Here is a 17,336-nt window from a genome sequence, read left to right as displayed (position 1 = left end):
GGATTTTTTTAGAATTCAAATTTGCTGGCTTTTGGTTTAATTCCACCTTATCTATTTTCATTAGAGTAGCTCAAAGTAAACAAAGCCATGGCTAACTCTGGTAAGTTCATAAGCAAAGAGACAGCTTTTTCTTTCATACTTTAGGGACCTCATTCTAAATGATAAACAAAATGCAGGAGGAGGAGGAAGAGATTTATTTGGAATCATCTAGTAGTTCACTGCCAAAGATGAAGCCTAGCTTTAAAGTAGTGCAAAGTAAAGAATAAATTTAGGTTAAAATTATTCCAACTATTGGAAGAATCATTCATTGCTTATTCTAACATCACTCGAAAGACACTAACTTTTTGGATGGGATTTCTGAACTATTTGCCTTACTCTCTGACCCTGAGCAGCTCTGAACAGTCCCAAATCTTTCCATGTTCCTTATACACATTCCACTCTCTAATTATTCTTCTAATCCACTACTGAACCTCTTGATTTTTTTTTTTGCTATTGTATTTGGTTTGAAATGAAGTGACCACAGTTCATCCCTCATAATAATGGCAAGGATATACCGATTTTATACACTTATATAGCACTCTGCATATTTATTTGATAAAGTTAGCAGGGCAGATACCAAATGCACATTTTTTTCAAAAAATATATTCTCTACATTAATCAGCTAACTTAGAATCTTATCTTTTGTGCTCTCAATTTACCCGCAATTAGTATATAGTTAATGGAGCTCCAAGTGCATCCAGTTGGCAATTTAGAATACTCACATTAAATTACTTAAGTGTCAACACTAAAAGAGTTAACAACTGCCTAACTCACAGATCTGAAAATTTAATGGCTCATGAAACACTACCAGAAAGGAGAGTATCTTAGGCTTCCATTGGAATCTGATCTCAGCTTACTGCAACTAAATATATCTTTATGAACACCAAAAAGAAAGGTACTAAAAATAGTTATTAACCCTCAGTGAAGTCCATGTGGTAATGCTAATGGAAGAGCTGTTCTTTCCCGAGCAGCCTCAAACTCACCCAAAGAACTGTCCTGATTACACTCTTAGCAATCATGATCAATGACTAACGTAAGACTCCTTGTCTCTCAAGGAGTGATTAGAAGTCACAATAATTTTTGGACTTGAGCTATAGCTGGTAGAATACCAAAGAGAACAAAGGAAATAGCAGAATAACCTCAAGAACTTGTCCTTCTCTTGAATTGCTTGATCTATTTAGCTCATACAGAAGAAAGCTAAGAAGCAACCTGATTACAGCTCTTATGCACACCTGCTTGAGAACATATCTGAAAGTAGATGGCTCCATAATTTTGCAGACCAAAAGCAGGAAAGAATGAAGGATGTCTGTAAATTAATCTAACAAATTAAATATGGAAAGACTATTTTAAGTGCTAAAAGCGAGGGAAATTAACCTTTTGAACAATGTTTCATGGGATACATTGACTTCTCCATCACTTAAAGTATTTGTATGAAATCCTAGACTCACCAAAGTCAATAGCAAAACTATCAGTGACTTCAAAGAAAGCAAAAGGTTGAAGGGTCAGAATTTCAGCTGGAATTCAAGATCCTTTATACTGCTAAAATGTTTGTATTTACACAGACTAATATCTTGAGACAGAAATTAGCAGGCAATATTACATGACTTGCCTTATTTAGCAGCCAGACTAAATCCTTAGAATGCTCTAAAAATCCAGAGTTGAGTTGCATGTTTGCCCTTTGCTAGGCCCCTCTGAAGTTCTCTACCAGTCTTCGCTAACATCAAGCCTAAACCATTTTACATCGACTACACAGAATGTTGCTACCTTTTGATTATTTACAACAGAAAGTACTGCAAGTTTCTCCAGTCATGAACACGTGAACAATCATTCAGAAACAAGCTTTCCTTGCTTATGGTTCAAGCTAGCCAGTTATGTACAATGATATCAGTACCTGTAGTAGTAGAGCTAGTTAGAAAACAATACATGGAAACTTCCTGGGATTCAGAAATCAGGTAAATCAAGTCCCCATAATTGCTGTACAGTCAACTGTTGCAGTCACAAGTCAAAACACAAATTGTCTTCCTCAAGAATTACAAATGCAAAACATTTTAGAGGTTTCCTTTCAAAAGCAAATTTCCCTCTCCGTCTATCAGATGGTAGTATCTCACTGAAATAGAATTGCATACTCCAATTTATTCTCCAAATCAAATTAAAATTTTGGTTTTGGCACAGCAGAGAGCAGTTTAGATGTAGCCTGGTATTCTACATGTCTGCCCAGTCTGATGCCTGGACAAACACCAGGGTTTTCATCATACTAACGCACGTTAAGCCTTTCACCAAATATTCTGAAGTTACAGTATTAAAGAGCTACAGATGCTAAGAAAATGATGTAATGATCTTGTGATATTTAGTCCATATTCTAAGTGTGATGGGATTATGAAAATAATGCAAAAAGATTTTTGGCTAGGTAGATGACAGATGACACAGCTTTGCTAATTTAAATCACAATACTGTGATAACTGAGGGCAGAAGGATGCATGTTTATGGTTTAAGTTTCATCTCTTTTCACGCTCCAAAGTGTTTCTCAAAAGCTGGTATTAATAACTCAAGGAAATAAGGGCTGGGATTGCAACAAAACCAAATGCCTGGATATGTGGAAAACCAAAATATAGACATTCTAAGAAAAAAAAAAAACCAACAACATTATTTGGAACCCCCATGTGTATTTATTTCAGTATCATGACTGCATTTGGCCTACTGAGGACTTCAAAATTACAAGAAGCACTCTGTATTGGTTCGGTTCAATGCCATTGAGCTGTATTTTGTGACCAGGTAGCTAAAGCAATCGCAGCATCACTAGAGACAGAAGACATATTACACTGAAATAGTATCTAACACATACCGCTTGGGGAGGTTTCCCGTGGAACAGCAATCTTTCATTGCCTAGGGATCATGACAAAACAAGAAAAAGAAGAGGAAAAAGTGGGAGAAACCCAGGTACCTCAGAGAACACCAACACAACAGCTCCAGCATGAGGAAGAGCTGGCTCTCTGACTAAATATTCCACAACATTTGCGGTAGACACCCGTTACCTTCCCCTGCACTGTTTCTTACCCTACCTACCACGGTGATGGATGGGTACAGCAAACAAATCTCTCCCCACCTCCGCACCACCCTTTCTTTCCCTTCCTTACACCCAGAACTACTTTTTAACAGCGGATCCCCGGGGTGAGAAGTCTGCCGAGAAGCTGCGCCTCGCCAAAGCCGGAAAGCGGGGCGAAGCCACAAGGGCGAGCCCCGCGCCCGGCTCAGCCCGGCCGGGGCAGGGTTGGTGCGGGCTCCGCTCCGCACCCAGCCGGGCCGGCGGCGCCCGGGAATGGGCCGCGGAGCTCCCGCCGCCGCCAGCAACGCGGGCCGCTGTTGCCACCTGCTGCTGGAAGCGGGGACCCGGGGCCGGCCGGGGCCAGGGCGGGGGCCGGGCCCGCCGCGGGGAGGCGGCCGCCGGCCGCATGGGGAGAGGCGCCCGGCGCCGGCGGCCGCAGCGGCGCGTCTGGCGGGTGAGGCGGGGGCTGGCGCGGCCCGCACCTGGCGGGAGGGAGGGAGGGAAGTAAGTCCGGGTATACACCGAGGGAGATGAGCGAGGAAAATGACCCCGAGAAGCAGAACTCAGCAGATGAAGTCCAGGCTGCCTAACTGATGCGTTTCCATAAAGTTTCCAGGCACCTAACATTTGCAACGGGCAAGTTTCTATTTACTGATGGATTTAATGGCTGTTGCAAACTAACAGAAGGAAGATAATCAGTGTGACACTCATAACAGAAGGCTCTATAAGGTGCTATTATTGGTTACTGCAGAAGAGTGGCAACGAATACTGAATTCGTTGCATGAATCAGTTAAGATAAAGCAATCGGTTGTAACAGATTCACCACATTCCCTAATCTGGGAGTTCATGCCTAAATAGAAAAAAAACAGTTAGTACCCTATTACAGATCACTCAACAAGCATGTTAATAATGATTTCTAAATGGTAAAAGCTGTAAGATAATATGCAACATAGAAACCGTAATAGCAAGAAGGTTTATTCTGTTAAGTATATTTTTGAGACATCGTGCAGAGTCTAAGGATATTGCAATTATTACTCAAAGCAAAGGCAGAAAGGAGAGAAACAGTATTTGATTTATTTCTGAATAGTGTACAAAACAGTTGGAGACACTGTAACAGTCTTAAATGAAATTTCTTATAGGACAGGGGAAAGAGATTTTTTTTTTAAAATAACACCATAAAATTAGACTTTACAAGGATGAATTACATTAAAATGAGAAACCAGTTTAAAGGGTAAAAAAGCTTGGAGATCAGAAGGAAGCTTACAGACACTACATTAGAGGTTCAGACAAAAAAATGAATCAACTGAAAAATTCAAAAGCACCCTTTCTTCCCCTAGTCTTTTCACATCCCCAGTATTCCTACTCCTCAAAACCATATACATGATTAAACATAAGAGCACGGGGGACAACCCATAAATAAAAGATACTCTTCAAAAAGTGAAAAACAGCCAAAGAAAACAGAAAAGCAAGAAATCTTGTAAGTTAAATGTAAATTGGACAAGAACAAAAAGGTCTAAATCCAACTTGCCAAATGCATAAAGCTAGTAATAAAACTGCTTTCTAACACATCAGATGTATGAAGCCTGACAGGGAACAGTTGGGCAAGCAGATAATCTGGCTGTAAAAAGAGCACAAAAGAATGAGAATCAGAAAAGGTTAAAAAGTATTTGTGTTAGGATTCACAACCACAGAAAAGGTCAAACAGGTTCTTGGACAAGTTCTGTACTTCTCAAGCAGCATGTTTGGGCACCGTCTCAAATTCAACCAGTTTCAGAACATACAAATACAAATTTTAAGAGGATTCCCAAGATGATGCTGGAAACTACAAACCAGTTGGTCTAACCTCTGTGCCTGGAAAATGTCTGTGTATTATAAGGAAGATCAACTTTTTAAAAGAACATACAGATAAACCAATGTAATGAGAGAGTGTCTACTACAAAATGACATGCTACCTCATGAGCAACAAATTAAATAGTACTGCTTTAATAGAGTCAAAGGCACAGGTAGGAGTGATCACACTGATACTGGGTTTGCAAAAAGCTCCTCACAGTCCTTGCCTAAGGCTTCAGAAAAAAAAAAAATGCTGTTGTGGGATAATAGGAAAGGTCTACTCTGGTTAAAAATAAGAACTGCTCAAAAAAATAGGAAATCAATTACAAAAATGAATGATCAATATGGAGTTGTAGCAGTGGAGCCTTACTAGGATCTTTGTAGGGTCCTGTGCTGTTTAATGTATGTGAGGTGGTAATGCTGGTAGATAATAAAAGCTGACCACAAACATGTGCAAAAGAATCTCTCAAATATTCAGTGTCCATACATACAAAGTAGATGGAAAAAAAAGAACCCAAACTGTAAAAACACTGTGATGGATACAAAATTAGCAACTACAGCCCCAGAAAAGATACTCAGATTTTTTGTCATTGTAGTTCTCTGAAAAACATAAGCTCATTATTTAGCAACAATTAAAGGGCAAACAGAATGTCAGTAACAATAGAGGAAAAAATGGAGCCTGAAATAGAAGATGTTGCGATAACATGGCATAGGCGTATGACACACAAATCTTGAAAATAGCACACAGAGTTAGTCACCTCGTTTGCAAAGAGAGCTGTGGATCATAGACTGGTGACAAGGAAAAGTCAAAATAGACAACGTGTATGAAATTCATTCCCAACAAACTTTTCAATTCGGAGAAAGACAACGACTGCAAAAAGATAACATAGAGATCTATAAAAATTACATAATGATCAGTCAGTGCCACTCATCTCCCCCCTGGTTATCCACACATATCAGTTACTAAACTAGATAGATCTCCATTTGATCAAATATAGCATATAGTTTTAATTGGTCCCTTAAAAGAGGAGTGATAAGAAAAACAGTAAAAATAGGTACACTGAATGTAAAAAAAAATTCACCTTACAAATTTTACTAAGTCTGCATTTTAACTACCTTGCATTTAAATTAGATTTTAACAGCTATTTATATGTAAGTGGTGTTATCTTTTTAATACTTTTTTTTGTGTGTAGAAGTGTATTCAAATCAAACACACACATGAACAAATTACAATTGAGTTTTCTCCTAAACCTTTTGACTTAATGAAAAAATGTGCAACTTATTGAAAGGTCTTAGTCAATTAATAAGCCTTTCCTTATTTTCATAATGCTAAAATCTCTCTGTAGTTCAGCAATGTATAAAAGTATGACCACTGGAAGATATTTCTGCTATGGAAAAAAGACCAGGTGCTCTTTTTCTCCCTCTCTTTCCCCAATTTTTGCATGGTACTAATTCTAATAGCATACATTTTGTTGCTTTTATGCTTAGAATTTTGTAATCAACCCTCTTATGAGTGACTACATGGTAAACAAATGAGAAATAATAGTACTGATTTTTTCTTTTGGGAGAACAGAACTTTCCTAAAACTTTTCTCTCAAAGTTTCAAAGTTAATCAGACTTCCAAGAAAAAAAATAAACTGTTTCAACTGAAACAACAGACAAACAATGCAGTTACAGTTTCTTACAAAACTTCTCTATTAAATTACATTCATATGTTCTTAACAACAACAAAAATCTTTAATTATCCAAACTATCCAATGTGGCAGTAATTAGTCTCTGCTGATTCAAATATTGTGGAAAAACTCAATATGATTTTCCTCATTTAAAAAAAACTAACTTCTTTAAAATGTATTTTGCATTATAGAAAACTGGTTTAATTCTATAAATTTATTTTTAATTGTAAATTCCAAAAGGAAGTATTGCATAAAACATTTGGTTCCCTTCTTGGCGGTATGAATATTTCTGTCTGAAACCAGGACAACGTGTTGCATACATACTTAAAGAAAATGATAACTGAGGTTGTATTTTTTCCTTAACAACTGCTGCTATTGCTTTATTGGCCTCTGGTCACTGTGAACTAAGCTTGAGAAAATCTCAAAGGATAGAAAGAGAACTTGAGGCATGCTTTCAATACTCAGGACTGGCTTTCAGGGCGTTCACCCACAGCTCAGGGGTTTATGCCACATCCATTAGAAACCCCACCTGTCTCCAAGGACCTTCGCTGTCCTTCCTCACTAGCTGCCTCTGGCAGGAATGGCCAGACAAGGGCTCCAGAATCACTTTCAGCTGCTCAGCACAGAACACTGTGGGCATACTAACAGCATCAAAGCAATAGAAACATTTGCAGCAATACATATGTGTGGCACTCTAATTTAACTCTAGTCTGTCTTTTATAAAAGTAATTTTGTGTATTCCATTGTTTTCCTTACCAATAATTTCACAATAGGAGCTTGTAAAGTAATTATAAGCAAATAAAATGTGTAAGCTTGCAATCTAGCAGCAGGCGTAGTGTAATGAGTATGGTAGCATAAGGCTAAGAAGAAACAGAGAAATAAGACAGGATTATGGTGTGAAGTTTCAAGGAAGTGTTAGTTTATAGGATAGAAAAACGCTGAACCAACCAATCTTTCCTTGGTGGTGTCTCAGAAGAATCTAAACATATGTTAAAAAAAGCTATCAGAGGGGAAGATTAAGCCATAATTTTTTAAGTGTTTAGGTGTCTGAATGCACAATATTTGATTAAGAAAATAATGTTTAAAGAATTTCAATTCTCAATTAATAAACCAGAACTAATAGGAAAAAATTCAGACTTTATGATTAACCTGCACTGACTATAATCACTTTATGGATCATGCCTTTATTAAAGAAATACACACTTGCCACCTGACAGATAAAGTGTTCTATATATCTTCTTATGTCCAGGATTTTTTCATAATTTCAGTGGTCAAAAGAACAATTTTGGGCAGCTGGTTTACCTTCCAGTATAACAATGTCCAAAGAACTTGATCCAATCATATATTATTTTGTCCTCATAACTTGTTTAAACAGTAAAATGTCTTTCAGGAAAATACCCATTCTTGACAAATATTTCAGTATTATGAGTTTCAAATTATTATGCTTATACACATACATTGTTATTAGGATAAATAATGCTCAGATCACTTCTAGACCTTCCATAACATAAACTAATTGTGTGTTATTTTCCAGATGTTGAGTCATTCTTTCGTGATTGCTTTCCATTTAGGACACCTCTTGGACCTATGACCTAGACTACATGATACTTCAATGTGTGAAGAACTGCTGCACAGAACATTTAAATACTGCAACATAAGAGACATTTCATCCTCCTCCTCCAGTGAAATAATTCAGTTAACCTTTGACAAAGTCTCTCCTAGCTCATAATTTCTAAGTGTCTGTGTGAGCAGTCAAGTAAGAAAACAAAACCATGATTTTCTCATGTTCCTTTGTCACTATTAGCCAAATACTAAAGAATAAACATTTATTTTGCCCACTAACATTTTAAGTGCATTCACTTCCTGCACATCGGTCTGGAATTCAGGGCAGAAGATACGTGTGTTGTTCAAAGTTGTAATTCTATTAGCAGAGCAATTTCTGCTGCAAATACAACTTTCAGTAAAATAATCTCAAATCCAGATTAAAAGGTTGGGTTTTACCAGCTGTTAGGTGAATCTGCCTGCCATTTCCATAACTATTTTTCTTATTACATTCTTCTATACAACCTCCTTTCCTAGTATCACTGACGAACAATGAGAAGGAGAGAGCCTTGGTCTTCCATATATTTGTGGGTTGTTTTTTTGTTGTTGGGTTTTTTTTGGTTTTTGTTTTGTTTTGTTTTTTTAAATTATCAGAGTGGGATAGGTAGCTCCATCAAGTTCTGTAGATTACCAGTATCTCAGAGGGGGGGAAAATGACTTATTAAATGAGGATATGAGAAAGGTGGTCCAAAATTCAGAGGCAGAAGTCTCCAAACTACTTCCAACAGAGCCAGGACAACCACAAGGTGCTATGCAAAACCTTACAGAAATATAGTTAGAGTATTGCAGCCATGCCAGAGGTAACACAGTGCCCGAAATCATAAACCCTGTTAAGACAAAGTTACTGAATTGGAAAAGATTACAGACAACTTCAAAAGACATAAAATTATATACGCTGTTTTTGCCAGACTTCTACTTTGAATATTTACAAGGCACGCTCAGACCAAGATGATTTTAGTGAACAAAACATTAATTTCCATTTTGGAAATAAATAGTAGATATAAATCTGACTGTGTAGTAAATATAATATTTATCTGCATGAAATATAAAATTTGCTTTTCTTCCAGCTGACATCTTCAGTTTAATTTTTTCCTTCTATGTTTTCCACACACACAGAGGAATTTTTTGCTTTTCTTACTGTACTTGTTAACAGGCATTAAAGTTTATACACTGAAGAGGGTACATTGTATCTTTATAAGCAAGGGGATTGGGGAAGGGCACTGACAACCCTATTCTCTGGAACATAGCTACAATTTCAAACAGTTGTTACATTTCATGTGATGACAGACAACTCTATTGAAATAAATAAGAGATATCTTATTTAAGAGATATGGTCCCTAAATGCGGACAAAGGCTTAACATGCAATTATATATTAATGTATAGGGTGTTCATCATAGATTATTATATGCAGTTAACTGGAGTCTTGTTGGATCTCTAATTTAAACACACATTACATCTCTGCAACGTTAAGAAAAAAACCCAAAATACTAATGTTAAAATCAAAGTCTTTTCTCTAGGAAGAAAAAAGCAAAAAAATGTAAGAAGTGCTTGTTTGGCATTTCTTAAGCTTTGGCTGTATCATGAAGCCAAATACAGCTATATTTCCAGTGGGAACATAATACTGGATAAAGGATATTTGCGGTGTAGCAAAAATAAAAAAGCAAGCAAAATGCCTGAATAAAGTGTTTTGCATAGTTGATAGATGATTGTAAAAAATAGGCGTCAGTAAAACCTTGTGTGAAACCAGAGAAACCATGAGAAGAGGACTCATTTTTATACTAATAACATAGAGAAATGGCACTGCGACTAAAGAGACCAACATTTCTTACAGTTCTAGCCTAGACTGTGTAAAATAACTGGGAGTTCTGTTAGCAATTATAATCTACTAAAAAACCCCCCATAATAACAACAAAAATCAACCTACCCTACTTTAAAGCACTACTAGAAAGACATACTAGAGTTCAGTACAAATGTGCTCTGATTATTACAACTACTCCTTCCACACTGTAAAAATATTTTAAAAGCAGCCAGGGTTTGCGAGTTTGTCTTACTAAACTTATTTCAAAGTCAGGAGCAGACAAATACAAGGATACTACAAGCAGACACTTAACAAGGATATCATCAAAGCTATTTAGCATATAATACAATATTCTGAGATCTTCCTTTAAATGCCATCTGATCACACACGCATGAAGAAGTAGCAAAGTGTTAAAGATTAGTTAACAAAATATCATAAATGATTTGAATTTTCAAGTTCCCAAAACAATCTTTCATCAGGGATTGTTTCTTGCAGATAATATTTCACCATTGGTTTATATCTTAAAAAGCAAGCAAAAACACACCAAAAAAACCCAACCAAACAAAAAGAATTTTACAAGACATTAAATACAACATTTGCCCAGGTTCAAGTTATTTTAAGCTCTTCAGTTAAACACAAGTTGAATTAAAACTTCAAATCCTAAATTTATTAGGTGAATTAATACCCAGCACAATTGTTTTCCCTTCTGTTCCTGTAATGCTTTGAAATTTGTCTAAACCATTAGAAAAATAAAACACAATAGCATGCAAACCAAGAAATGGACTGAATACCACATTGCATTGAAAGTTTCTCTCTCTTTCTGGGTGTTTTTCTATGGCCAATTAAAAAAAAAAAAGGAACTAAAAAAAATTACAATTCTTCTGCAATTTGCATAAACACTACATATAAAGCATATCTGTGGGATGTAATATAGGGTATATTTACAAGAAAAGTCTATAAAGAAAGTTGCCTACTACCACAAATTGGGGATGGGGGCGGGACAGGTGTGGAATTTCATTTGACTAGCTTACAAATTTATGAAAGCATATTGCTTGTGTTGTACTCAGTGAGATTTGGGTAAATGTACACATCACAGTACATTAAACATGGCAAAAACGCAAAACCACTCTTAAACCCTGAACCATGGGACAAAGACTACTGATCACATTTTTTGCCGTAGTTATTGTCTCACCTCTTAAATCTTAATGTATAAAGATGCAAATATATCAACTAGTCTAGTTTGCTAATGCATGCACTCATCAACATTATTTTAATTTTTGATAGTACGGTCTCATTAGCATATTCAAATTGCAGCAGATAAACCAGTAAGCCCTAAAACTCAAAAATATGTAAAACATTTACTTTTTAACAAGCAAGTAAAAATAGTGCATACATAAAGGTGAAGCTAAATACTTGGGCTTGTGATTTTATAATTTCTTCATGGGCTCTATGGTTAGATCACTCAGAGACTCACTCGGTGACTGATGCCAGAAATACTTCTTGGCAAGATCTCTATTTTCCTTGCCCCCACCATGCAAATTTCTTTCTTGCTCTTCACCACTTTTTCTCCACATCCATTTTATGTTCTTAACCCCCCCCCCCCCCCCCCCCCATTTTTAACACCAGGATCTTCCAACCATTTCCACAAATTCACCCATCAGACAAAAGTTCTCTCATGTTTGTTCAATCATGTCTGCACAGCAAGGGAATAAGAGCACTAAGTTCCCCTTTGCAAAGACTTCTGGTTTTAGAAAACAGTCACTGAAAGAGGAATATACAAAATCTGCACACAGCTCTTAGATGATCATGTGTGCTTAATATTGTAATAGGATAAAGGTTAAGCATAATATTGTTTGACCCCTTCAACTACTGACATTCATGCCATGTTATTGTTAGCGTTGCATGTTAAGCAAGCAAATTTTCAATGAACTTGTGTTGGCTTTACCACAGACACAGATGTTAGGCGGACTCCTTTGTTCATAAGGTTCTCATTATTAACTGAAACCAAGTTGAATATTTGACTGAAGGAAAGGACCATATCATTGTTTTCAGATTTTGCTCTATGACTTAACCGAACTACATCTGCCAGCTTTGGAAATACCAAGTACTTCTTGGCGCCAGTACTGGCGCCTTGCTCTATGACTACCATCTTAAGTGCTTCAGCTTGAGGAAGTCTAGTAACCATCAAAACAGTTTAATAGAAGCTTAAAACTGTGATTAAGAGTTACTCACTAGCTGACAGAATGCTCTGAAATTTGTTCTATTTATGAATAATTTCACAAAATAAGCAAACCATAGTAAACTGAATGCATGGCTGTAAATATGTAGCCTAGAAAGTTCACAAGATGTTTTTATGATTTGTGAAGTCTGTGTTATACTTGAAACCACATTAATTTAATAGATAGGCTGGCACTTCACAGGATAATTCAATCTGCTTCAAATCTATCCAAAGCCTTTGGGAAACATAAGGGATGCTCTGAATATAAATGCAGTTCCACTTTTCACCTTTGTGCACTACTGTCTCTTAGCATAAATGTGAAAACTATTACACTCCCCCAAAAGATCTCCCTTCATAAAAAATGCTGTTGAAGTTGAAAGAACTCCACAGTTTGTGCTAATCCAAATACAGGAACTATTTTATATAGCAAACCAATTAAATGCTATAATTCACTTTTCTGGATATGTCCTGAGGCTATCTGAATTAAAACAAACAACACATTACACTTTCTTCCTCAGAAACACCAAAATCAAAGTGCCTCTCTTTTATATCACTTAGATAACTGATGCCAAAAAATATAGATGGCAATTCTGCAAATAAACAGTTTTATTTTCTTTATGGGACAAGGGAATATGTTACTAGAAAGGGGAAAATAAATGTCAGAAATAACTACTTTCAGAAAAATAGTGTAAAAAAGCCTCTTATTATTTTACATATCAAAAGTAAATAATACAGAAATGCTAGTTGTTTTTAATGAAGTGATCTGAGCTAGAATCAACCATACTTTTTTCACTTACCATGCTGAATGTCCCTCATGTCTAAATGAAGGCTAGACATTAATATTCCGACAGCTTGAGATCTTTTGTTACTTAACAACTTGACAACCTGCCAAAAGAAACCCAACTATTAGTATTAATCTGCAGGAAAATGTACAAGATATTTCACATTACTAACAACAAATTCAAGAAATAGTACCTTGTAGTCTATATGCACATCTAAAAATGAGTAATTTGATTATTTTTTAAGTTTGTCTGCTGCATATCCATCACAAGTGTAAGTAACTGTGTCACCTAGTTGAATCTTAATCCTAAAAGTCACTATAAAAGTTCTCCTAGACCTCCTCCTTCATTAGGATGCACACTTACAACTTCACGCTGATGTTACTAAGTGTATGAAACAGGCTGTCATATAAAAAAAAAATTCCAACTGTGTATCTTGGAATTGCTTTGGTTTCCAAAACCACACAATGATTTCCATCTTTGATGTAAGTTAAAACTGTGAGAATTTGTATTTTATTTGAATGTTTGACGTAGTAGGCGCCAATATGAATTTTATTTAAAAAGCAAAATAACCATGTACATATTGGGATTTTCTTTGATCACGTTTAGGGAATATAAAAGGTCTCAAAGCTTTTTTGTTTTTTAAGTAAACAAAGAAAAAAAATCAAGCCATCAAAATGTCTTGCTTTAGGGGGTTAAAATTAGCCACTAAAATACACTTTCATACATATTTGCTTTGCAAACATAAAAGCAACAAGTAATTCACAGACTGTCTTCCACAGGGCTCTAAGCTGCTTGAATTCAGCTTACTGTAAATTTTACATCATTGGTATGAGAAGCAAGTAATGCCAGGAAAGGGCCCTTATCTGTAAAAACAACATGATTCTAGATGAAGTACTTTTCAAATGCAGGGTTACAACCTTTGCATACATGGAAGGGGTTGATATTTAATCTACTCATGTTGCTGAGTTTTACACTGTACTAAACACACTGAAGAAAACCTTTGTGAATCACTTGGAGGAAAGAAAAAAATCAAGATAATTAGAATGTAAGTTCAAGTTCTTTTTACATTGCAGTCAGGAAACATACACATATTTTTTCAAGTTACACTATTCCCATCTTAACACCGATATCAGTCCCACTGGCAAAATTATCTAGAAATTAATTAGTAGAGATGAGATTAGAAAAAGAATTAATTTAGCCAGAGTAAAGAATGTCATGATCCAATTCGCATCTTAAAAAGCCATAAAAGTACCCACAAGATGTTTGTCCTGTGGCTAGCTTTGATTCGTTTAAGTTTTCAGACACAGGTTTGTATGTTAATGTTTGAGCAGCAGTTGAAGAGAAGTAAAAGCCTGACCCAGAACTCTGCCACTGAGACTGCTTAGGAAAGGAAACTTGAGAAACTCATGGTGCTTGCAGTATAGCTTTTCTGAGGATGTGGTCAGCTGGCCAATCATTTTATTAACTTTTTTTTTCCCCTTAAACCTTCATAACCATTGAACATGAAGGTATTTCATCCTCGTTTCCTCTTAGATTCTTAACTAGTTACAGTGAAATGAAAATACAGCATTCTGCTCATGAACTGAAAATTTTACCTTTAGAAACCAAGTGTGTTGTAACTTGTTCACAAAGTTAAAGACTTAAATTCAAGGCATAGCTATTGATGTCATCTGTCAGAAATTAGCAAGAAATTCCTATGCAATTGTCTAATCCATGCAATATATTATTAGGAATTTAAAATTGAAGTAAAATGGACTGAAATAGGATATGATAGTCAGATTTTTTGAATTCAAAGGGAAAATTAACGTAATTAATAAAACTATAATTAGGATATCCCACACTATCCTTCTAATAGGCTATAATCGCTCTAAATATTTTTTAAATGGAACATAAATCTCATTTAAACCTGGAACTGAGATAAAGTTGTGACAAATAGCGTGAGAATTTCTTGTTGTAAAAAGAAGATATTATCTATTTACTTCTTTGCAGCCACAAAACAAAATAGATCTTGGGTAGCAAAGTACAGACCAAGTCTTTCTAACAATTACATTGCAATGTACATCTCTAATAACAACCAAACAAAAAAAAAGTGGATACAAAATTTCAAAAAGAACAGAAACTCTTTAACTGGTCTTGCTAGCAAACCGTATTTCCAGAAGAGACAGGACATCACAAAGAAACAATGTGGTATGTTACATAATAAAAGTTCAAAACCTTCTCCTTAAAGCTGTCCACTCAAACAACTGACAAGACTAAATGCAGTATGGAAGATGTTGGAGAAACTGTTGATTCCAGCCCCCACCATTATTACTTTTGCTCAACTCTGAAACATCTCACAATAATAGAACAACTTAAGCTTGCTGCTGTCATCAACATATAGAGGGAGTCCTTTGTTGATTTTGTTTTGAACAAGAAAACTATCCCAAAGTTGACAAAAAAAGTGAATTAAAAAGTGAATGCAAACCCACTCCAAAAGTCCTATAAGGAAATAACAATAGTCACATAAAGTGGCAACAGCTCATCTAGAATAAGTGTGTACATTTCTTGTCACTCATATTCTGCAAACATGAAGTATAAATGGAACTGATGCAAGCTACTATGTTGGCTAGGGAGTAGAACAAAACAAAAGAAGAAAACAGAGAGTAAAATACCCTTGTTAAGTGGTCTTCCCCAAAACAATGTTACAACTGCATTCAGGTGTGGCTGTAGCCAGGACCAAGGAAGGGTCCACAACTTGCCCTTTCCAAAGGAAGCAGAACTACGCTGTTCTCCCTTGGAGGCCCAAAGAGAAAAGATAATCTGGAGTCTGTTCTTGGGACTCTCCCTCTTCTAATGGTGTCAGCGCCCATATACTACTATATTTGCTTCAAACTGTGAAATTGCTGTTTCTACCACCCATCAGCAATCTAAAGCACAGAGAGCTACTGAGATCAGGTCTACAAATACAGCAAGGGGACCCACATTAGAAAAAAAAAGAACTAAATAAATTAACTATATTATTATGAAGAAGGCTAGAATGTGATTTCTTAGGGGGCATGTTTCTTGTCAATGCTACAGGACCAGATTTAGTGGCCTAATAAGTCCCTTCAAGTCCTGTGCTCTAAGAGGAATCTGGCCTAAAAGTTAGCAGGAAGAAGCAGCTGCTGCTTCTGAAAGTGAGCTGATGGGCAGAAGAATAATTATTTACTGAGTGCCACATTTTGCCGGCAACCAGGGGGGGGGGGGGGGGGGGGGGGGGCGGGATGGAACTCTCCCTGTGAAGAATAGGTTGTCTTTGCTGCCAAAAATCAAAAAAGTACCCAAGAGTATGACTGTCAGGTGAATGTGTGCAGAACAGCAACAGATCAAGTGTTTTTATGTAGCAGCTACCAGTTTTGTCTGGCTTTATTTAAAATGTAGGGTTTATGTCAACTTTTATACTAAACTCTATTATGCATTTCATTCCCATTTCAGTCACTTGCATGAATACTATAGTTTCCTCCAATAGAATGGCTGCAACAATACAACACTAATTCAGAAAATATGAATATTAGCATAAATGCCTAAGGCAATTCCCACATTTAAAAATAAAACAATAAAATAAATCAACTGCGTGGTCTGGGTCTACAGGCTACAGACGAGTGACGCCATTTAAAGGCAGAACAACAAAAGTTTGATAAATCCAATCTCTACAAGATCTAAAGCCTCAGAAACAATATGCAGCTCCTTTTTAGTTTGGATTCTGGAACTCTGCTTTAAACAAATATTAAAAAAAAATAAATAAAAAGGAAGCTAAAGATATTATCTGCAGCCTGAAGTCTAGGACAAACTTTCTAATTGTTGAGCGGTCCCCATTGTTAAGCAGTAAACAAACTACATGCCAAATTTGTTCCTGATTATTTAAACACAAGCAAAAGCAGTCAAAGAGATATTTAGTGAAAGGTAATGCAAGACACATGTTTGATGAGAACCCCGAAGCAAAAATACAATGATTCCCTTTCCCCAGAATAATATTTAGTTAATGCATGGAATTTTGCAATGATTCTTGCTCTCTGGTTCTGATTTTGACTGCCAGCATTAAGCAAAGTTATCCTGAGGCTCTCACTAGTTAAGAAAAAACTACTGTATGTTGCAAAAAGTCATATGCAGGAAACTCCACTGTACAAAGGCATATAGCTTGTAACTGTTGCAGAGAGGATGAAGAAACCTCACAGTTCCAAACAAGATGTTAAGAGACAGGATCAGGGCAGTAATGCAGTCACCTCCTCACTAGGCACTGTGACAACACATCTTTTCTGTGGATTCAATTGTATTCCAAATGTAAAACTGACAATGACAGAGCTGGACCCATCATATCTTTCCATTTATATA

General features: G+C 36.3%; 1 protein-coding gene across 1 annotated transcript in view; it reads right to left on the bottom strand.

The window, feature by feature from the left end:
* FMN2 (formin 2) overlaps positions 1-17,336 on the bottom strand; it is a 163,138-nt gene that overhangs the window by 78,147 nt on the left and 67,655 nt on the right. The window contains exon 8 of the mRNA XM_074864615.1: positions 13,002-13,089. Coding sequence (XP_074720716.1) covers positions 13,002-13,089 — 88 coding nt within the window. The remainder of the gene's footprint in view (positions 1-13,001; positions 13,090-17,336) is intronic.

Source organism: Strix uralensis, chromosome 3 (genome assembly GCF_047716275.1).
Source record: "Strix uralensis isolate ZFMK-TIS-50842 chromosome 3, bStrUra1, whole genome shotgun sequence".
NCBI lineage: Eukaryota > Metazoa > Chordata > Aves > Strigiformes > Strigidae > Strix > Strix uralensis.
The sequence above is the reverse complement of the archived record's forward strand: the minus strand, read 5'-3'. Positions and strand labels throughout refer to the sequence as shown.